The 22113-nt window shown below is 47.2% G+C and overlaps 1 protein-coding gene across 18 annotated transcripts in view; it reads left to right on the forward strand.

Moving 5' to 3' along the window:
• Window positions 1-22113, forward strand: part of SOX5 (SRY-box transcription factor 5) — a 597965-nt gene that overhangs the window by 435043 nt on the left and 140809 nt on the right. For 16 of the 18 annotated variants that reach the window (XM_058022190.1, XM_058022194.1, XM_058022195.1 and 13 more), the window contains one exon: window positions 12038-12124. The exons of the other annotated variants lie outside the window; for them this stretch is intronic. In XM_058022190.1, the coding sequence (XP_057878173.1) occupies window positions 12038-12124 (87 nt within the window). The remainder of the gene's footprint in view (window positions 1-12037; window positions 12125-22113) is intronic. 18 annotated transcript variants of the gene reach the window in all.

A 22113-nucleotide genomic window follows, 5' to 3' on the forward strand; every position in this document is an offset into this window, starting at 1 on the left:
GGATTTCATGCAAATATCATTTACACCACAGCTAGCAGTGTGATTTACTCTGAAACTCCCTGCACTTCAGAAGCACTGATTTATGGTGTACCTTTTTTAATGTGATTATTAATAATGTTGTTGTCCCTGTCTGTCTGGCATCTGGCAGTGGATGGTTGAGGTTTTGTGGTCACATATGTTGTGCAAGAGGCATTCAGGATGTGGAGTTGTTTAGCATCAGGCGTGTGTGCTTTAATTCTCACTTCCAGGGGTAAAACAGTCTGTCATGCTTTGCAAAAGAATGGAAGTCTGGGCCTAATCTGTGGGGGTTTTGTTGTTTCAGGGGGATAGGCTTTCCATTTTTCTGGTTTCAATTATTAAAATTCCTTCAATGGTTTTATTAACATCCCAAATGAGTGTTTTCTGGTTCTTTCTAATGTTATATTAAGTTCAAATTATAACAGTACACACTTTCTCTGGGAAGCTCATCCACAACCTGATGTCTGTAGCCCTTTCACTACACAGTCGTGTCAACTTATAATGGAAATAAATAGGTGCAGATGATCAAAGATGTACATACTATTACCTCAGTTTGATAGATAACACATGACTAAACCAACCAGTTCCACAATGTGTCAATACTTTGATGGGGTTTAGCTTTGCATTTTCATCTTTCAAGTGAATTTGTGCCTCTGGGTCACTTGCTGGTTTACTGATTTCATTTGGACAAGGAATTGCCTGATTTCCCTTCATATTTACCTGGTTTGCTGGGACAGTGAGAACACAGGGCTTGCATTTGATAGGGTTTATCTGTTGCATTCCATTTATTAATTGAGTAACCTCATCTAGTAAATATATGTGGATCAGAAAACATTCTGGCTCATTTTTTTCTCCTGGCAGTAACACTTCTGAGTGCATTGTTTAAATGGGCGCAGTCATTTTCATTTAAGGGAAAACTAACTTTCCTTCCACCTGCCATTGTTCTCTGAAGGGGATTATGATGCAGTCAGCAAAATGCTAAGGAGGGAAAAGAGAAATTACATCAACTTCAAGAGAGAGGGTGTCATGATTCCCTGCCAGTCCTGTAATTATGCTGAGGAAGAGCCCAGCTCGGGTGAGAGCCCCGGTGTGTCCTGTCGGCCCCGGTGTGTCCTGTCGGCCCCCGTGCTCTCTGTGTCAGGGTGAGCCGTGGCCGTGCGTGGGTGCAGCCCTCCCCGCTCTGCTGGCTGACACCACCATCACCCAGGCCCAAATGCACGGCGTTCATCAGCCGTGCGCTTTGCGGGGAGAGCCGGCTCGCAGCGAGCGCTCGCCCCTTTTCATGGAAACTTAAAAAGCTCCTTGCTGGCACGGCGAGGGGAGGCCGGGGAGGAGGGACAATGGGGGACAGTGCCACGGAGCTAATAAATAAAAATAATAACTATTACCGTTGGCTGAGTGACCCTGGGAGAAGAGCACTACTGAGCCATTTGTTGTTCCCTTTCACTTGTCAACAGCAGTGCCTTAAAAGCCTTGGCCATTGTTCGGGGCCTAATAGCACCTGTTGGGGAGATAGGAAGGCAGCTGTCAAAAAAAAAAAATATAAAAAGGGAAAACAGGGTGGGGGAGGAGGGTGGGAGCTGATGATTGTGATGATTATGCCAGCAAGCAGCACAGCTGCAGCAGGATATTTCCCAATGGGAAGCAGCTCTGCCCAGGGTGGGCACAGGGAGCCGGGGGTGCCTGCGTCCCCCAAAGCAGGGAGAGCTGTCCCAGAATAACCCCAAACCCCAAATAGTGCAAGTTGCAGCTTCCTGATGGGAGCGCTTGTTTGGGTTCCCTTTTCCCCTTTATTTCTCTGTGGCATTGCCAAATCAGACCCTGGGTGAGGAAGGTGAGGAAGGTGAGGAGCCCCTGGCATCCCCAGCTCCTTGGGGAGCCCTTCCTCCCTAGAAGAGCCCAGAGCTGCCTTCCTGCTGTTGGCCAGGGCTGCAAGATGGGCTATTTAGAAAATTGTCTCCCCAGCTTCATCACAGGTAATCCTCGCGTTTTTCATTTGGAGGAAAATTACCGGCGCTTCAGGGCTCAATTTTTTTTTTTTTTCCATTTTTTAAGTAAGTTGCTCTGAGATTTTCAGGTGAGAGCGCTGTGGTGACTGTGTGTGAAGGGTTACATTGCTGCAGTTGAATTTAGGATTTCAGAAGTGGAGTGGTTTTGCTTCACAAGGATTTCACTGGAATTCTAGCCAAACACTGTAGCTCTCAATTTATGTTTTATGGTTATTTAGATTACATACTTCTGGGGGCTCTTGATGCTTTGTTTTAGGGTTTGTTTGAGAATGCACTTACTTACTTTAAAAGTGACAGATCAGCATAAAGATCTTTTTGGTCAAAGGGTAAACCATGGAATCTCCCTAGAACATCCTTGATGGTGTGTCAATACCTATAAAAAAGTTAGTGTGTAGTCGTCTCACTGAATGCCTTTTTTAAATCCCTCTTAGTTATCAAGGATGTGCTGAAGATGTGAAAAATTAGCAGACCAAAACCATGGCCCTCTGTTAATATTAACAAGATATTATGGCCCTTTAATTAGAGCCTGGCTCAGTTGGTAGCACTAATACAAAAATGTATTTCAGGGGAATATGTATTCTGGTGCAGTATCTCTGTCCAACTGAGACGGAAAAACAAAACTCAACTGAAATTTAATGTTATTTAATTATAGATGTCTTTGTTTTTATGCAGTTACTCTTGAAATAGTCTCTGGAAATATTAAAATATCTTAGTGGTTTCAGGGTTTCAGTGAAGCTCAGAATACTACCTCCTTCCGTCATCTGACACACTTTTATTGCTGGGTGGACCACTCCTGAGAAAATCAATTCCTTCTTTCATTTAGAGATGCCAGGAATTAAAGGGGCATTAGAAAGCTGAGAACACAGAATAAGACAGAATTCTTCTTTTTTCATATGTCGGAGAGGATTTTTTAATTTCACTGTTGCCCTCCTTTTCATAAGGATTCCTACTGGTGGAGCTTCAATTAAAAAGGAAGGGGCTGCTGCTCAGGTGTTTGAAAGTGACTTACTCTGTTTCATGTATTTATTTTTCGGTACATCAGGAAAGAACTGGGCACATTTAAAAAATTCATTTTTGTTTTATTTAAAGTTTGACAAGGTTCAAAAACTTACTTCGTTCTTGCATGTTAATTTAATTAGGGGTGAAGAAGATAGTGCTGGCGGGGAGCTGGAATCATCCTAAAGTTACAGAATAAAGCAGGGATTTATTCAAAGCATCTCCTCCATGGCTGCACCTTGGGCAGCACCAGAGCCCAGCCAGGGCTGCACCCAAGATGAACCAAAATGGCCCCAAAATGCACGGCCGGGCACGGGCTCTGTCCCTGGGATCAGTTCTGCTCCATTTGCACCTTGCAGTTCATTGTCCCATTGCAGCTTTAGGTTATGAAGTCCCATCCTTCTTGGTTTTCTCTCTTCATTCTGTTTTTTTGTGCTCTTGGGCTGAGATTTGGGTCATTTGTCCTTGGTGCCCAGCTGGAGCAGGAATTGTTTTGTCTTCCTGCTCTGTGCACAGAGCTCACCATCCATGATGTGAAGCTCACACCCACACACTAAAGCAGCACAGAATATGAAAATATAAAAAGCTAAGGCATCACTGCTGTGGAAATGGGAAGGGCAGTTTGCATCTGAGCAGGGCACATCCTACTGTGCATTTTCAGGACAGACATTTCAATGCAGGGTAACTGAGCAGTGACTACAAACTGCACCATTCTGGGGTGGTTTCAGAATAATTTGGGGTTGTCCTGCCCCAGCTCCACGTCAATCTGAGGCAGCCAGCAGTGGCTCCAGGCTTGGTGTGCAAGGACAGGTTGGTGGAGGTGTGAGTGGAGCACAAATGTGATTTCCAGGCCCTCGGCAGGGGAAGGCGTGGCAATTATACCCAGCAGCTCACAGCCCTGTGTTCTGCAGGGTTATCAGCGCCCAGTTTGTAGCCTTGGTGGGGTCTGTCACTAAGGTGGGCAAGGCAATAGAGTACATACAAGTTAGGATGTTAGACATAACAGAGATAGAGCTGGAATTCCTGTGCTGAGGTGAGAGCAGGAATGCAGGAATGCTTCTCACCTGGCTCAGCAAGGTGCTCTTGAGAGAGGTGGCTTTCTCAGATGGGCTTTTTGCACATCCAGTGTCAATCCAGAAGAGTGTTCAACAGAGGAACTTTGAGAAATGCCTGAATCTTTCACCCCTGGAAGCAGGCTGCCTTCCAGCAGAGGATGGAAGCTGAGAACATCCTGGCTGTGGCCTGTGTATCCCCCACATGACCATGGCTCCATTGCTGTGAGGCTGAGGGACTGGGTGCTGTCCTGGCATTGCACAGCTCTGTGTGAGTGTGACACTGCTCCTGTGTGGGTGTGACACTGCTCCTGTGTGGGTGTGACACTGCTCCTGTGTGAGTGTGACACTGCTGCTGGGGTGGGGACTGCTCAGGGCACACGACAGCCTGAGCAGCACACAGGTGATGGAGCAGAGCTTCAGATAACAGCCTGGCTATTCCTGAGGGCGGCATTCATTGAGATGCTGGTTTGGGTCTCAAATCTAGCTTAACAAGTCTCTTTGCACTTCCAGTCCTGCCTAGCCATGCGTTCCTGCTTTGTGCTGGGGTTTGCCCAAGAGATAACTTGTAGGCACAGAGACAGGGGTGATTGGGGTGGGGCTGTGCCCCATCAGCCCCAATTGGCCCCAGCTGTGCCCACAGGTGAGCAGCACTGACAGTAACAGCCATGCAGGGCACAGAGGGCACACAGGGGCAGGGCATCAGCAGCAGGGCATCAAAGGCTGGGCTGGGGGACAGGGAGGGCAGATGCTGCAGCCTGCTGGAGTGAAAAGGTGCTACTGTGTGTGGGGAGGTGCCTGAAGCCTCCTGAAGAGGTAAGGTGTTAGGGGATTTGGGTTGAAGCTTTCTGAAGAGGTTTGGTGTTATTCTCTATGGGTTGAAGCTTTCTGAAATTGTATGGGGACGCTCTGTGTGTCATGGCCATCTCAGCTGCACAATATGCTGCGACAGTAATTACTTCAACAATTGGTAGTTGACTGTGTCTGAAGGCCATTCTAACCTCTCCTTCCCAGTAAACATCCCTGTGGTTTTAGGTAGCTTTCTTGTGGGACTGGCAGTAGGTGTTGGTGAGCAGTTGAGCAGGCGATCACTTTGTATATTTGTGGATAGAGTAGAATCCTGTTTCTGGTGGCATTCACAGATTATCGACTTGGATATCGAAATATTAAGTAATTTATTTATGGTGCTACAGATCCTTTTCTGGCTGTGTGAATTATTTTTTTCAAGCACAAAAAAGCAGTATTCTTTTACCAGAAATGACAACAAAATATCTCATCATTCACATACAGCATGTGCTTCATCAAAGCAGCACGATGGGCACTGCAAAAGAGAGCAAGCAACTTGAAAAAGTGTTGTATTCCTGAGCAGACAGAGCATGAGGCCCTGTGTGCAGCAGGAATGCAGTGGTGGCCTGGTGTCACTGTGCACCACAGGTGACTGCAGCCAGCTGTGGGTACAGAAGCTGATTTTGGGCTCTGAAATAGAAGCTCTGTGAGCTGACACGTGGCTGGGATGGGGCTGGGCATTCCAGGAGCAGGAGGGCTGGCTTTCCCTGCCAGAGAAGGGAGCTGTTCAGTGGGCTTGGACGCTGCCCATGCACATGTGCAGCCCAGCTGTTTCCTGCACAGTGCTGGTGATGGAGCGGTGCAGTGAGAGCCACACTGAGATGTGCTGGCCACAGCTCCACAGCTCCCTGATACTGGAACTGGGATGTTTGCTCCAGCTCTGGGGAGTCTAACAAACATTCTGGGTATTAAAAAACCCCAAACCCAGCAGCACAGCACTTTGTGGCCAGGCACAGCAGCCCCAGGTAGTGTTGTGCTCAGCACCACATCTTTGCTTCTCACGCCTGAGCAGCCGTGTCCCACATTTGAGCAATATTTACATTCATAGAGGTGTTTCCTAGTGTCTGCTCCAAAAGTTTAAACTGCTTTTAGACTGGTGAAAAACTGCAGTGCTTCCTGGAAGGCAGGAGAAAAAAAAAGTATGTTTTGTGGTCTTTGATTTCCAAATTTAAATACATTCTGTGTTGTGCCTGCTCGTGATTCATAGTGTCTTGCCTAGCTGCAAGTAGTTCCCTCAAAGCATGATTCTGTTGATGGAGAACCATATGTGTATGCAGATGCTGCGTGTCTATGTAACCTGCTGATACCAACCATTCCTTCATAATAGTTGCTTTATTTCCCTTGCTTTGGAAATTGTTTCTGGTTTTGTATTGGTAAGAGCTTCTTAAAAATGGGGGTACAAGCAGAGAAATTTCTTCTGTCTACATGTTTCTCTGCTCTGCTAAAAGCAGAGTGGAAATGTGTCCTTAATTTTGCTTCCTGATTGAGGCCAGAGAGGGTTTGTTGTGCCTGAGCACAGCGCAGGGTGGCATGTTGGCAGGTGAGGGTTGCAGGAGCTGTGCCTGACAGGTGGAATGTATTTATGACCACAGCAGAAGGAAAAGGTGAAGAATGGGTGCCAGCCCAGTGTTGCCAGTGCTTTCTTAATACACAAAGGAAGGTGCTTGCCAGAAGTGGGAGGTGTGTCAGGCAGTGCTGAAGTTCATTCATGATCATTTGTGCCAACCCGATACTCCCTCCTCTAGGGGCGGCTCCTGTTGGCAGGGAACGTTTGGTGGTCTGGCTGGGCACTGAGCAGCCCTTGGCTCCTCTCTGCTCTTGCTGCACTTTGTGTCACCATCCTTGCCCAGGCCAGACATCCTCTGTGGGTGTTCCCAGCTCAAAGAAAGGACAGAGACAGTTTCTCCCAGGAAAATCTTAGAGGAAAAGAATTAAAACAATTACTACCTCTCTTTCTGTGCCCATTGTTTATAGCTGTGGTTCTCCAGAGTGTGCTATTCGTGGCTCACCAATAGTGTGAGACGTTTTCACTTTGAGACCAATCAGCTTAGCGAGTGAGATATAAAGCTCACAACTTCTTGCTAATAAATTATTATTCTTTTCTGGAGGGAATGCTGGCTTTTGAGCTGGGTTTTGGAATGCTCCAAGGCAGGCCCAGGTACGTGTGCATCTGTGCTGCCACTGAACTGAGAGCAGGATTAGGCCCACTCCCAAAGGGGAGCTACAATGCTCAATACAAAAATGAACTTCAGGAAGTAGACTAAATTCAGCACAAGTCTAGCAGTGATAAAAATTGTGCTTCTCTCTTACTGTGGCTCTGTAGCCTCGTCCCTTTCCTGGAAACAAACCACTCCTTTCCCAGAGGGAAAACTTCAGGGCTGTTGAGCAAGTCAGTGAAACTGTATTTAAATACCAAATGCAGGAGTAGAGGGACAGTGACATGCTTGTTGGCACACCAAAAATCAGATGTAAAAGCCCTTTAATGTTAATTTACTGGGATGATTTGCTTTCCAGTAGTGCAGGGGCAGCTCCATGGATGCACAGGCCGAATCTGCTGATTCAGACAGGTGCCTCTTGGCCAGTGTGTAGTTGATGATTCCTGTTCTTTCCATCCCAGTCCTTCTCTTGGTGCTCTCCCTGCAATCCCCTTCTGCAGCTCAGATTTTGCACATAGAAAACACGATTTTGGGGAATGTAAGAGGAAAGGAGCAGTTGGAGTAGGGATCAGGAATGGCAGTTCCTGTGTGCAGGCCTCCTTTCCCTGTTTCAAGCTGCACATCATATGTGCAAGCATTAAAAGTTTTACTGACTTTCCAGAGAATGCCTGCCTTGCAGACAAGAGACAGCGTTTATTTCTTCTCTTAGTTTGAGAGCATCATCTTCCCAATCAGGTCTAAAAAAAGCTGAACAAAGGATGACTTTGTTCCTGTGTAACTCATGGAACCTCTACTGTCGTAACCTTTTAAGCAGTTATTTTTATTTAAGATGTGTAAATTTCAAATCTTTTTTTAATGGGGTACATAAATGACATAATAAATGCTTCTTTCCAAGACATGGTGCATAAGGTATTTCACAAGCAGTTACTGAAATGTGATAGGCTGAGTATATGAATAGCATATTTTATGTAAGTACAAGATGTTAACATGGTATATAATAGAATTAAACAAGCTGTAATCTGATCTAGGTCTTTGGCTCCGTAAAACTGTAGGGGTGGGGAGGCTATTGTCTTTCAGAATTAAAGTTCTTTTTAAGTATTCAGAGAAGGATGATGATTTGCTGATTCTGTGTCAAAATTGTGTTGAAGTGTCTTATGTAAAAATGGCAGTTCAGATCAAGAGAGGTTTGAGACTAAGTTAGGACATCAATTTAATATGATTGCTTGGGGGTTTTTAAAGGAAAAAACATCTATATAATATTATTTTGAATAGTTACCATACAGTATTTCAACAGGGGAAGCACTGATTAGATCACCACAATCTATTTTATGCCATCAGGATTGCTGAGGGGGCTTATAATTGTGTTAAATTTTCATATTACTCATATCCACGCATTAACGAACAGATGCATTGTTACTATTGGGATTTTGCCATTTGGCCTTTCACATCCCTAATCGCGGTTTCCTGCTGCGATCCCCACCGTTCTCGCAGAAACTCAGTCATCGATACACGGCCGTTCTCGGCGTTTATTGCAAGCCCCTTGTTGTGTCGGCATCGCTCGCAGCGCCGGGCTGGGGCGGGAGCGCTGCGGAGCCCCGGGTGCCCCGGGGAGGGACACGGACACCGGGCACGGCAGCCGGGGCATCGGGCAGGCAGCGATGCCGGCAAACAAACTGGGGTCAGGGCAGGCAGGGGTGCAAGGAAACGGGGCTTCCTGCAAGCTGGGATTCGGGCAACAGAGATGCTGGCAAACTGGGATCAGGCAGGGAGAGATGCTGGCAAACAGGGGTTCAGGGAAACTGGGATGCCGGCAAACTGGGATTAGGGCAGACGGGGATGCTGGCAGTCAGGGATTCAGGCAAACGGGTTCGGACAGGCATGGATTAGAGCAGTCAGGGATGCCGGCAAACGGGTTAGGGCAAGGAGGGATGCTGGCAAGCTGGGATTCGGGCAAGCCGGAGTGCTGGCAAACTAGAGTTCAGGCAGCCAGGGATGCCGGCGAACTGGCGTTCGGGCAGGCAGGGATGCCGGCAGACAGACGGGGGTGCCGGCGGGCAGGGATCCCGGCACACTGAGATTCTCCGGGCAAGGAGAGATGCTGGCAAGCACGGGTTCAGGCAGGCAGGGATGCCGGCAGACAGGGGTTCGGGCAGACGGGGGTGCCGGCGGGCAGGGATCCCGGCACACTGAGATTCTCCGGGCAAGGAGAGATGCTGGCAAGCACGGGTTCAGGCAGGCAGGGATGCGGGCAGCGCGGCGGGGCCCCGGCAGCCCCGGCTCCGGAGCGGCTCCTGCGGCTTCAAGGCTTTCAGCGCGGGTTGGGGCCGCCTTGCGCCTCTCCCGGAGCGGAGCGCCGGCCGGCCGCGGGGAGAGCTCTGCTGGCCATGGGCTCCGAAGGGAGGCGGGCTGCTCTCGGGGCCGGCAGGCTCCGGAGCCCGCTGTCAGCTCCCAGCGGAGCCCTGGTGCCGCGTTCCTGCTCTGCTAAGGTTTGTTGGCTTTCGCTGACTGACGGCTCTCCGCCGCAAACGCCGCGCTTGCTCCGGCTGTTTGCACGCCGCTCCGGAGCCTGCAGAAAAGCACGGAGCAATAATAATTAAATATATGTATATTACAGAAAGAAACGAGGAAATGGGGCAGTGTGTGTGCGAGCTATTCGCGCTGTGGGGAATGGTTTCCATCGAGGGGACGGACGGAGCTGGGCAGGGGCCGGAGCCCGGCGGCTGGGCCGGGGCTCCGGGGGGCAGAGAGACCCTCGGGGATGGGTTCCAACGGAGAGATGTCCCCGGGGCAGAGCCACGATCGGGGATGGGTTCCAACGGAGAGATAGCCCGGGGGGGCAGAGCCACGATCGGGGATGGGTTCCAACGGAGAGATGTCCCCGGCGGGGCAGAGCCACGATCGGGGATGGGTTCCAACGGAGAGATGTCCCCGGGGCAGAGCCACGATCGGGGATGGGTTCAACGGAGAGATGTCCCCGGGGCAGAGCCACGATCGGGGATGGGTTCAACGGAGAGATGTCCCGGGGCAGCCCGGATGAGCCCGGGGAACCCCCGAACGCCGGGGGCACAGCAGGAGGAGCTCGGGGCGAGCAGACCCGGAGCGCACCCAGCGCCTCCTGTGCTGCCATCCGCAGCTTGTCGCTGCTCTCCCGCCCGGCTGCCTGTCTGTCTGTCCGTCCGCCCCTCTGCCTGCGGGCGCACGGGCTGATGGATGAGGGATGCGGGAGAGCATCCCTGGCACGGGCATGCCCTGGGCATGGAGGGATGCAGGAGCGCATCCCTGGCACGGGCATGCCCTGGGCATCGGGGCTGTCTGTCTGTCCGTCCGTCCCTCTGCCTGCCTGATGGATGGGAGATGCAGGAGCGCATCCCTGGCATGGGCATGCCCTGGGCATGGAGGGATGCAGGAGCGCATCCCCGGCACGGGCATGCCCTGGGCATGGAGGGATGCAGGAGCGCATCCCTGATCCCTGGCACAGGCATGCCCTGGGCATGGAGGGATGCAGGAGCGCATCCCTGGCACGGGCATGCCCTGGGCATCGAGGGATGCAGGAGCGCATCCCCGGCACGGGCATGCCCTGGGCATCGAGGGATGCAGGAGCGCATCCCTGATCCCTGGCACGGGCATGCCCGGGGCTCTCCCCAGGCAGAGCCGCCCCGAGCTGCGGCGGGGGACGCGAGGTGCAATTAGCCCAAGGAGCTAATGAAGGTGGCTCGCCGTGGTTTTTACTGCGGGGAAAGTTACCCAGTCGCTAATAATGGCGCGGTCTCTAGGCCAGACGGTGCCTTTGATAAGTTAACGTGCGCTCCCTTTATGCTCCTGGTAGGGGGTAAACAAATGCCTGAACAAATACAAATACACATAAACACCAGCGCGAGAATAGCGGTATATGTCTTAGATCCAGATAATAAGGGTGGGTATTGTTATTTAGATGGCACATACTGGGACACTTATCTTTTAGTACACTCCATTTTCTAACTGAATGCAGTGCTAATCGTGGGATTGAAAGCTATTGTAATTGTGTACCCATCTAAATGCTGACAAGAATATACAATTACATTGTTTGGAATTGAGTTTAATGTTCTCTGAATTTTATTAGCATTTACATTTACTTATGCATTAAAATTCTGCACAAAAAGAGGTCAGAACACAAGAGTTGCAGACATAAATATCAGACCCATCCACACCCTCGCTGCATTTTTCCTGAAAATACCGAACAAATATATTTTATTTTATTTTTAAAGGAAGTGATAGAATCTGAAATCAGCAAATAATGGGTTTCCATTCTAAGCGATGCCTTTTCTCCCTCTGGATTTTGCAGTCTTTTAAAGCTTTTTTTTTTTTCCATACCCAACTTTTTATTATTATTTATAATGCGCGTGTTACCGGAAAATCTTTCCACAGTGTGCTTACCACCACACGATGTTTAAACACACATTATAAAGTGGATGTAATTGTAAAGACTCAGAGGGATATAATTACATGTAGCAGATTTAGGAGCTAATTCTTTGCTTCTCTCTCTCTTTCTCTCTCTCGCTCTCTTTACTCCGCATTTTATCAACATAATTATTTTTTGACTGCAGACTAACACCCAGAAACTGACAGGCATCCATTATAGGCAGCAACTTGTTCACCAAATTGAAAAACAATGAACTGCAGGTTTATATGTGCCCATTGTAATACAGAATTACCGGAGCTTTGTTCCACTAGAGGAAAAAGCTAATGGTTTTGAAACAGCAGGTGACAAAACACATTCCGTTTTTTTCTTTTTTGTTCCCTTTTTTTTTCTTTTTTTTTTTTTCTCTTCCCTCCCCTCTTATCAGTTTGTTGATGAAGTCATTACGAACTGGGGGCCCAGAATAGGGTTGGCCTTATTTTTAGCAGATAGACTTTTAATGAGTTCTATTGTGGAGACAGTCATGTTGATTTGCTTACGTTTCTTTTCCCCCCCTTCACTCAGAAACTCCCAGTATTGAAAAGCTACTATCAAAGGACTGGAAAGACAAGCTTCTTGCCATGGGATCAGGGAACTTTGGAGAAATAAAAGGTAACAACGCTGTTTCTCTGCTAAAGGAAATTGAGAATGAATGTGCAGATACCGCTGGCTTTGTGGAACTTTGTCTGCTCCTCTTCCCCTCCCCTTCAAACACGGTAATTCGGGGTTTAAATGAAATGTGTGCACTCCCATCTGTGATCATATAAATCAATGGAATGCTCTGTTGCCCTAAGTGAATGAATTTACATTAAGCTTTTGTTGCCTATATCGTTCTCTGTTATAAACGAGCACATCCTATTGCTGGATAGGGGGAACAAAAAGTCAGTACCAGACATATGTGGTACCAGAGTATAGCAGAGCTCAGTTTCTGAAATTTGAGGGTGATCTGATTTCCTTGTTTATTTTTGGACAGATTTCGATGATGTAGGGGTTTTTAATTTTTTTTCTTTTTTTACTTTTTTTGCATGTAGGGAAGAATAAAAAGAGCAAAGTTTGTGTAATGGTACCTCTAGGTACTGAAATTAGCCAGTGCAGATTTTAAAAGACAGCGTACAACATCTGTGCACTAGAGCATGTTCTTTTAAAGCCGTGCTCCAGAAGGAAAATGACAAAATTTGACCACTCTCCAGCAGCAGTAGTTTCTGCTTTGCCAAGATATTTCCCCATTTTCTATATCCGAGGTTGTTTTAGGGAACCTGTGGTTGTTTGTTTCCGTGTAATTTAATATTTCTATAATTCCTCTGCAGTGCTGCTGATGGGGAACTCACTCAAAACACACGTGTCAGAAATTGCAAGTTTTCAGAGCAGCCATTATCACTCTGAAAGAAGCAGTGACTCTGATTCTTCTCCCGTTTATAGCAGTGTGCATCTGGAGTAGCAAAACCCAGGCCAACGCTGTTTTGGAAATGTGAAAGTAGAACGAAATTAAAATTAAGCCTTTCTCCTCCTGTGTTTATAAACAGGGTTTGGTTTCTGTCCATGACTTTGGGATGTTTGCTTGCTCATGTTATCCCTGCTCTAGAGATGCTCGCTCAGGCACGCTCCCAGACCTTGTGCTGGCAGCTTTAAGGGCCCTGTACATGAGAAGTGTGCAATATTCAGTACAAGGTGCTCTCACAGGTTTGTGGCTTGGTGCAGATGCAGAGAAAGTGTTATTTTAATTTTATGGGCCTTCCAGCCTGTCACTGATAAGCCACCAGCATTAACCTGTGCTGTTCCACTGCCTTACCCAAACAGGAAAATATTCCCTGGTTTACCCAGGCTTCTCCCTAGCAAGCTGTAATTCAATATATATATTCATTACATATGTGGAATAACTTTATATCATTACATCTGTGGGATAACTTTATAACAGAATGCAGTGCTGCAGCCCCCAGCAGGCTGAGATGTTGTTGTGATGATGATGATGGTGATTATTATGGCTCCAGAGGGCCAAACCCTGGGTTATTCATTCCTCCTGCTCCCTGTGTGTAAAGCAACAGGTCTCAAAGGGGAAGGGCAGCCCCTGGGCTTACCTGGCAGGTCTGGGTTTTAAAAACACTTTGTTTCAAGATGAAATCACCCTTTGCCACGACCTGATGCATCTTTAGCATGTTTCTGGGGCAGAGTATGGGGAGACATCGTTGATACCCAATTTTGGGCATGTGTTTCAGCAGATCTGGCACAGTGTGGGGAGCCTCTTCAATTCCTGACACACTGGCACCTTTAGAAGGACTCCCAGTGATTCTCCAGTGCCCGTGCCCGCTGTGGAGCTGCTCTGAAGAGTGCTGTGCACTGAGAAGGTGGTCTGTTCCCGCTGCCTGTGATCTTTTTCTTTTGGAGGGCAATCTTTTTTCTCCCTTCCCCTTTTTCCCTTTCACAAGCTAAACTTGAAAGCAGCAGCAGCCAGCTACATGCTACCACCAGAGAAATTCAACAGTCCTTTCAGTCGTGCCTGGGGGAAAGGATGGGGAGCAGCAGCACAGCCTCAAAGAAGACTTTTCTTTGCTTTAATTTTTGGGTTTTAGCTTTATATTTTGAACACAAGTCGAGTTATTGTTCTGCAGCTCTGTTCAAAAGGCTCACATCTGAGGCTTTTTAGTGTGACTGTGGTTCTGTGGTTGGGGGCATGGTTATTAGGTGTTTGGATCAAGTTTGGCAGTAAGCTGTGAAAACAGGCACTGGTTTATTTTTCCTACTGACTGCCGTGACAGTTGCAATTATTGTCCATTGTTCCTAGGTGGCTGGAAAGGAGGGAGGACACAATGGAGCATTGCCCTCTGGGGGTAAATGAATTTGACTTCCAGATTCTTGGGGGGTCAGGCAGGCTGATTATTTAGTGCCCAGGAATGTGGTTTTCATGGCACCATCAGCCCTAGCAGCCCACAAACAATGGCTCAGCTGTGCTGCAGCTATATTTAGTGGGGCAGCAGGAAAGGTGTGCAAGTTGAGCTGCTCTGTACCCACACACACGTGTACAAACACACGTATATTGTGCTGCAAAATGGTTTTGTCGTTCTGTAGTTACGGAGTTTTCCAGTTGAGATTTTTTAATTAACTTCTTTCTCTGGGCTTGGCCTGGCAGCTGCGCTTTTTCCGCCTCTCATTTCTCTGTTAGTGATATTTGGAAACCCCCATTTAAGCACTGTCTTGTGTTTAATACACCCTGGAATGTGGACAGCGCTAGGAGCCGTGCTGCCCAACTGTCTTACACGCTGAACAGTTTTTTCCATTTAACTGTTCAAAATTTCATTGTGTTTTTCATTAGGTCTGGGGGAGTTTTAGTACATCATGTGCAAAAAGGCTCAGCACCAGGCTACATATTGTTAATGCCCAAGTCTGTGTTATTGCCATTGAGTTTTATTATCTGGGAGAGATTAAAGGAAGGGAGACGAAGAGGAAGACTTTATTTTCTATTAGCGTGATTTCCTTTAAGCTGGAGAGCAGTGATATTTTATTAAAGACAGGGAAATTGGTGAGAGGCTGCGAGTGGCCAGGCTCCCATGTTCTTATTCAGTTGTTTCTCTGGGTTGCTTTGTCACCTTTGGCTGCTGTTTAAACCCCCCTTTCTCCATCTGCACACCCACAAAGCAGGAGAGCCATCCCTGAGTGTCTGCAGAGGCAGCTGCAGATTGAGGATCACACTTAGAAGAGTCTATATCCATCCAGTTGCTAATTGAAAGGGAAATGGGTTGTTTTATTCCACAGCTGGACCCAAAGGTACTGCCAGGGAATGCTCTTAGAAAGGGGCAAAGCCTACAACTTTTTATGTCTGTAGAAACTGTAACTCAAATACCTGAGCTCGTTCAGAGAGACAGGCTGGGGCTAAATTACAATTTTAACACTAGAGGTTTCCTAAGAAATTCTGTTTTGATATCTATGGAATTTTTACTGTGCTCAAAACAAGTTGCTGTACAGCAAAAGCTACAAAAGTGCTGTTTAATTGAAGTATTTATAGTGAAGCTGTAAAACTGTATATTGACTTGGTTAAAGCCTGTTCAAACTTACTTATATCCATCCCATTCAAAAGCAGGGCTCTGGGTTATTCTTGGATAATGCATTTTATTGGATTCAGTGGAGCAGAGAGATCTTCAGGTCTCAAAGTGTAGAGGAAGGAAAATCACCCCCTTTTCTGCTGTCAGTGTAACTGCCTTGTTAGCTGTGCACTGCAGTGGGAGAGGAGCTGCTGTCCTCCAGTGTCACTAGGAAAAGCTATCAAAAATACATTTATTCCTTAATTATCAGTGATCATTCCTATATAAAAAATTAACTTATTGATTCTAAAATGAAGCTTCTCTTTCAGCCCAGCCTTGCTCAGCTTTAACCACGATGAGAACTCCTCTTAAAACTCCCTTGGTGTGCACAAAGCCTTGCTGCTAATCTTGTCCATCTCTCTACTGAAACTTGGCAAGACACAGCAAGGCATGTTTTTTACGTTCCCCACTCAGCTAATTTTGAATAGGTGTGTGGAACAAAAGGTTGAACAGACTTCTGTTTCCAATCTCCCTGAGCTGCTTTTCTCTTGAAGGCATTGTCAACAGAGATTGTGCCTCAAGGAAGAGGGGGCAGGTCTGAACCTGACGTGTTTTTCTTGTAGTTTGAGAGACCTTTTGTATTGAGCAGGCTGGTTTGTAAACAGCTCAGGTGAAGTTCTCTGCAGTCCCTGTGAAAGGGATTGGGTTGAAATCAGCTCTTCATTGTGCCCATGGAAATCTGGGTGACTGGAGGCTGTGCTGGAGTAAACTCAGATGTGTGGACAGTGATATCAGCCTCCTAGCCCTGCTCTGCAGCTCAGCCTGATCTGGTGACTCTGGAGGTTGTGCTGGAGTAAACTCAGAGTTATGGAAAATGAGATTAGCCTCCTAGCCCTGCTCTGCAGCTCAGCCCCATCTGGGTGACTCTGGAGGCTGTTCTGGAGTAAATCAGATGTATGGACAGTGAGACCAGCCTGCCAGCCCTGCTCTGCAGCTCAGCCTGATCTGGTGACTCTGGAGGCTGTGCTGGAGTGGGCACAGATTTATAAACAGTGAGACCAGCCTCCTAGCCCTGCTCAGCAGCTCAGCCCCATCTGGGTAACTCTGGAGGTTGTGCTGGAGTAAACTCAGAGTTATGGAAAATGAGATTAGCCTCCTAGCCCTGCTCTGCAGCTCAGCCCAATCTGGGTGACTCTGGAGGCTGTTCTGGAGTAAACTCAGATGTATGCACAGTGAGACCAGCCCGCCAGCCCTGCTCTGCAGCTCAGCCCCATCTAGGTGACTCTGGAGGCTGTTCTGGAGTAAACTCAGAGGTATGCACAGTGAGATCAGCCCGCCAGCCCTGCTCTGCAGCTCCCCATAGCGCAGAGGTCTGTTCTGCATGGGGAGCTGTGTTCCGGGTCCCAGTGAGTGCCAGAGCAGGTGGTTTGGTGTGAGATGGAGCTGTGCTTGCTGCAGACACTCCTTGTGCCCCTGTGCTCAGGGGATGGGGCTGCAGAGTTGGCAGTGAGGGGTTTAGGGCTGCCAATAATGGCTAAAGAGAAATAATCCATTCAGCGATACTATAGCTCGTCAGAGCCCCTGAATTAAAGACATATGTTATGTAGATTCAATGTATGGATTAAAAGGGATAATCTGGTAGGTGACACACAGAATCTTGAGATAAGTGAGCTGTGCAGATTCCTGTATGGATTGTGAGGGATAATTCCAGTTAAGTAATGCTGCACAAGTTGAAGGCAAGTAAGCTCTGGGTAGTGCTCAGGTTATGTGCAGTAATCCAGTGAGTGACACTTTGGATCACATAATCTGTAAACTAAAGACAAGAAATTCTGCATTTACATGTGGACAGGAAGAAGGAGGGGGGAAAGGGAGAAAGATTATTCATGGGGAATACACTGGCTTTAAACCTTTGACTAATACAGCGCAGATCCCCAAGAGATGTGTCAATTTTGCATTTGCAAATTAATGGTTCAAAAAGTGTTTGCAAACTTGTGTCAGCTCTGGATGTTCTGATTTTTTTTTTCTTTTGTGAGTAATATTGTATGTGGAGTGGCAAGAGCATGGAGCTGCTCCTATTTGACCTAGAATGGGAGGTTAGCTGAGGGTTGTGTATGGGGGAGGGAGGGCTGGAGGAATCTTTTTTAAAGCATCTAAAAATGTTATTTTATGGCAAAGCAGCTAATTCAGGTTGTTCCGGATTTTTGTGCGTAAAGGTATTTAATTTGGTCTCAAAAAGTCAGGTTCTAATTTTATTTTTAAGATGTGATTACTGATAGAGATAACGGAATGAAATTGAATTAATTGAGGTAGTAGTAAATGCCAATGGCTTTGTTTGAACATATGGAGGCCAAACCACTGTATTTAAAAATTGTTCAGAGAGTTGGTTGACAAAAGGGTCCTGAATCTGTGCTTCATGGTTCTAAAATTACCTGATGGAGCTGAATGTCACTGAGCTACAACTGCAGGTTTGTCACAACAAAGCAAACACACACACACGCTTTTTACTCTTTTTCCTGCTGCTGCACGAAATTCCAGCAGCAATTGCTGTTTTCCTAGCCTAGCTCTACCTTGTTGTCTAGACAGTGAAACAATGAGTAACCTCTGAGAAACAGCCTCAGCACAAACAGAGTTGTCTCTGTTCCTTTGTGACCTTGACAATGAGTTGCTAACCTGGTTGAGTACCAAGCCTTGTTTGTGGTCTGCTGTGCCTGAATTTATTTCTGACAGCCAGTGAGGAGTGCTCAGTGACAGCCTCTTTCCAGTGCTGGTTTGGTACAGGACAGGCTGCTGAGCTTCCTTTTCCCCACAGAATATGAATTCTTGAGGCTGGTAACGGCAAAAGAGGGTAATTGCCCATAATTTGGTTTTACTCATTCTTCACCTTGCTCTGAAATAATGAAAGATTAAGAATGTCTGTCTGTTGAAATAAAAACTTTCCTTATATCTCGCTGTCCCACAATGGATTTTTACTTGTCAAACAGAAAAAAAATCATTACATAAATCTGTAGGTACAGGCAAATCAGTTTGAATTGTGCACTTTTTCTTGCCTTGTTTCTGGAGCCTGTGGCTTGCCAAGTAAAAAAGCAGTCAGAAAGTTTTCTCTCATGCTGACTCGCCCCAGCAATAAGATGAAATAATTGCATTTAGCAAGGTGGGTAGTTATAGGATGGCAGTCATTGTGTAGCAAAGGTGGCCTAAATTCCCAGTGAAAAATGCCAGTTTTCAGATGATTTTGTCCTGACAGCTGCAGGATTTAGTGGCCCGAGAAGCTATGGTCTAGTCCATAGTGAAGCATCAGCACAAGTTCCCAAGCACAGATCCTCCCGTCCCAGCAGGTACAGAATTTAAAGTGCAGTTTGGCCATAAACATTTCACATTGCTGTTCAGGAACAGGAGAAAGAAGATGTTAAATTGTGAATTTTCCTCAGCCAGTTAGATGTGTTTATCAGCCTGCTTTTCCTGGAGGAAACATCAGCTCCCCATTGCCTCACGTGTGACTTCAGCAGCACAAATGGGAATGCTCCTCCTTGCATTTATGTTATAAATAGAATTTTAGGTTTTTATTTAGGGAGAGCATGACACAGATTAGTTTGCTTTGAAGCAGAGAAACACTCAGTAGCCTTCTCTCTTTTACTTATTTCCTTACTAAGCAAAGTGTTGTTGGGTTTAGATTTCTAAAATGTCAAGGTTAAAAGTAGCACGAGGAGTTAGGAAAAAATAGTTGAGACTGGGAAGAGAATGATACTGTGGAGGAAAGATGCTGTAAGAAAACCCTCTAGAAAAGACAGTTACTTCATGAACTGCTGATAATTTTATTTATTCTTTGGCTTTGGTACAGTTAGGACTAGTAGGATTTTATTCTTTCTTGGTTAATAGACTGTTCAGTTTGAAAACCTTCACTTTTGCATCAAAACTGTAACCTTTGCTGGCTCAAAAAGGCTGCTGAAAAAGCAGAGCATTGCAGGAAATGCTTGGAGGTGAGTCAGCCTTTAGCTCATGCATGGGCTGCAGCTCAGGGCTGTTACATCAAAGTCACACACAGGCTGTGCTGAGGCAGGGCTGCTGCTCCATGAGCTGGATGACATCAATAATTGCTCCATTCATAAGGGTCCCCTTGGCTGAAACCCTACCTAGTCTCCAACTGGGTCAAACACAGACTTAATTATCTATTTAACGTGTATTACTGTTAAAAGTCAGTGGGGAAATTCTTGGCCTTGCTGCAGTAGTTCTGCTGGTGACTTCATCAGGGCCAGCAATAAAACCTCCTACACCACATAAAGTGCGGAATGACTTTCAGGGAGTTGCTAAAAACTTTGTGCTTCAGTTTGCTCTTGAAAAACATAATGCATGCCATCACCTCAATACCTGCAAACAGTCTTTAAGAAGATCAATTAGGTGGTGCTTTGAAATTAAAAAATGCTTTATACTGCATGCTCTAATTATTATTATAGATCTTAGCATTATTCGAACACAGAGCACTTCAAAATATTCTTATTTCCATTTAATGAGTTTTTCCCCCACAGAAAACTTTGTAGATACAGGAGGCTTTTTTTTCCCTTTTGTAACCACAGCTAACGATACGAACATAATACAATATTATTATGTCTCCCAGCCTTTGTACTGGCACATTGTTTTCTTTGATTTCCCTTTGAAAGGCAGATCCTGGCAGTTCAAAAGCTGTTCAGGCATCCCTGTGACGGTGCAGACTGGCTTGGCAGGTGGATTGCAGTGCCTGGGCGGCTGAGGGTGCTCAGAGCAGCCCCAGCAGTGCCTGGGGAGGGGACAGAGGTTTGGGCACAGGGATGGCCCTGGGCCGTGCACATCCCGGGCTGGCTGGCAGCAAACGCTCCCTGTGCCTCAGCATTGGGGCAGCAAACACTCGCTGTGCCTCAGCATTTGGGGCAGCAAACACTCCCTGTGCCTCAGCATTTGGGCAGCAAACACTCGCTGTGCCTCAGCATTTGGGGCAGCAAACACTCCCTGTGCCTCAGCATTGGGGCAGCAAACGCTCCCTGTGCCTCAGCATTGGGGCAGCAAACACTCCCTGTGCCTCAGCATTTGGGAGGGGACAGAGGTTTGGGCACAGGGATGGCCCTGGGCCGTGCACATCCCCAGTTTGGCTGGCAGCAAGCGCTCCCTGTGCCTCAGCATTGGGGCAGCAAGCGCTCCCTGTGCCTCAGCATTTGGGCAGCAAGCGCTCCCTGTGCCTCAGCATCTGGGCAGCAAACACTCCCTGTGCCTCAGCATCTGGGCAGCAAACACTCCCTGTGCCTCAGCATTGGGGCAGCAAACACTCCCTGTGCCTCAGCATTGGGGCAGCAAACACTCCCTGTGCCTCAGCATTTGCAGCAAAAGCTGGAAGTGCCTGTCACAGAAAATATTGGCTTTCCCAATTTCTCATTTACATTTTCGTTCTGTCTAATAAATTATAACAAAGTATTTACTGTTTTGATCGCAGAAGCAGTTCCTCTGCCTTTTTTTTGCTCTGGTTCTGTTTTGGGTGGGGATGCCAAGGTTTCTCCTGTTCCTTTTCTCACTTTAAGTGTGTCATTTGGTCATATTGGTGTCTTCATTCTAATGTTTATTAAAATGTTACTGTCACTGCCAGTCTGAGGCTGTGAATCAGAACTAAGAATGTGTAATAGTTTATTTCACATTTGAGTAAATTTCTTCTACTACTTAAACACTATTATGGGTAGTGTTGATCTGAGATGGAGTTTAGGTTTGCCTAGAATGCCGCTAATTTGAGTCTTCTTTTATTGCCATCTGCCGTGGGTGCTGCACCCACAAACGTGGGGTTTTTCCCGAGTTCCTGTTCATGGTGACAGGGCACATCTGGAGAGCATCTTTCCTTGGTTCTTTGTGCAGCTGCCACCCTGCAGTGTGTGCTGTGATGGTCCTTTGCCTGAGCTGTTTCCATCTGTGGAAAATCCACATTCTGCCAGGGCAGTAGGAGCGCAGAGAGCGCCCACAGCAGCCTCCTGAAGGGCAGGTGGTTAAAGGCTTGGCTGGACATGGAATGGGCAGTATCTGCTTGTCCTGGCCCTCAGGGTAATTCAGAGCAATTCCTGAGGCACTGTTTGAGCTCTCACTCAGAATCTCTGTGCCGTGGTCCAGCTTGCTGCCAAGGTGTGCCCTGCAGTGATGGGCACTTGGGGTTTCTGTCAGCTGGTGGTGGCTGCTGGGGACAGGGGTCTGCACCCTCCCAGGTTCCAGCAGGGTCAGCAGCCCTGTGGGTAGTTCATTCATTCCCGAGTAGCATCATTTGAGCAGCTGTCTTTACTTCTTGTTGGGTTAGTTGCTTAAAACACTGATGTGTTTTGCCCTGTGAGCTGCAGAACTCTCTAAGTGGAAATCTCCTGGCTGCCAAGACACTTCACACCATGATACAGGTTTGGATCTCATGCAGGTTAACACAGAGAAAATAGTGAGGATAGCACCAAAGTCCCCCATCCTTGTCTACCCCCAGCCTACAGCACCTAGAAAAGGGCACAGAACCAAGTGGAGCTCAACCACAACTCTCCTGTGGTTTTTGATACACCAGGAAAAATTCCTGGGACTGATTGTACTCATGTAGTGACTCCACTG

This window comes from Melospiza georgiana, chromosome 4 (genome assembly GCF_028018845.1).
Source record: "Melospiza georgiana isolate bMelGeo1 chromosome 4, bMelGeo1.pri, whole genome shotgun sequence".
NCBI lineage: Eukaryota > Metazoa > Chordata > Aves > Passeriformes > Passerellidae > Melospiza > Melospiza georgiana.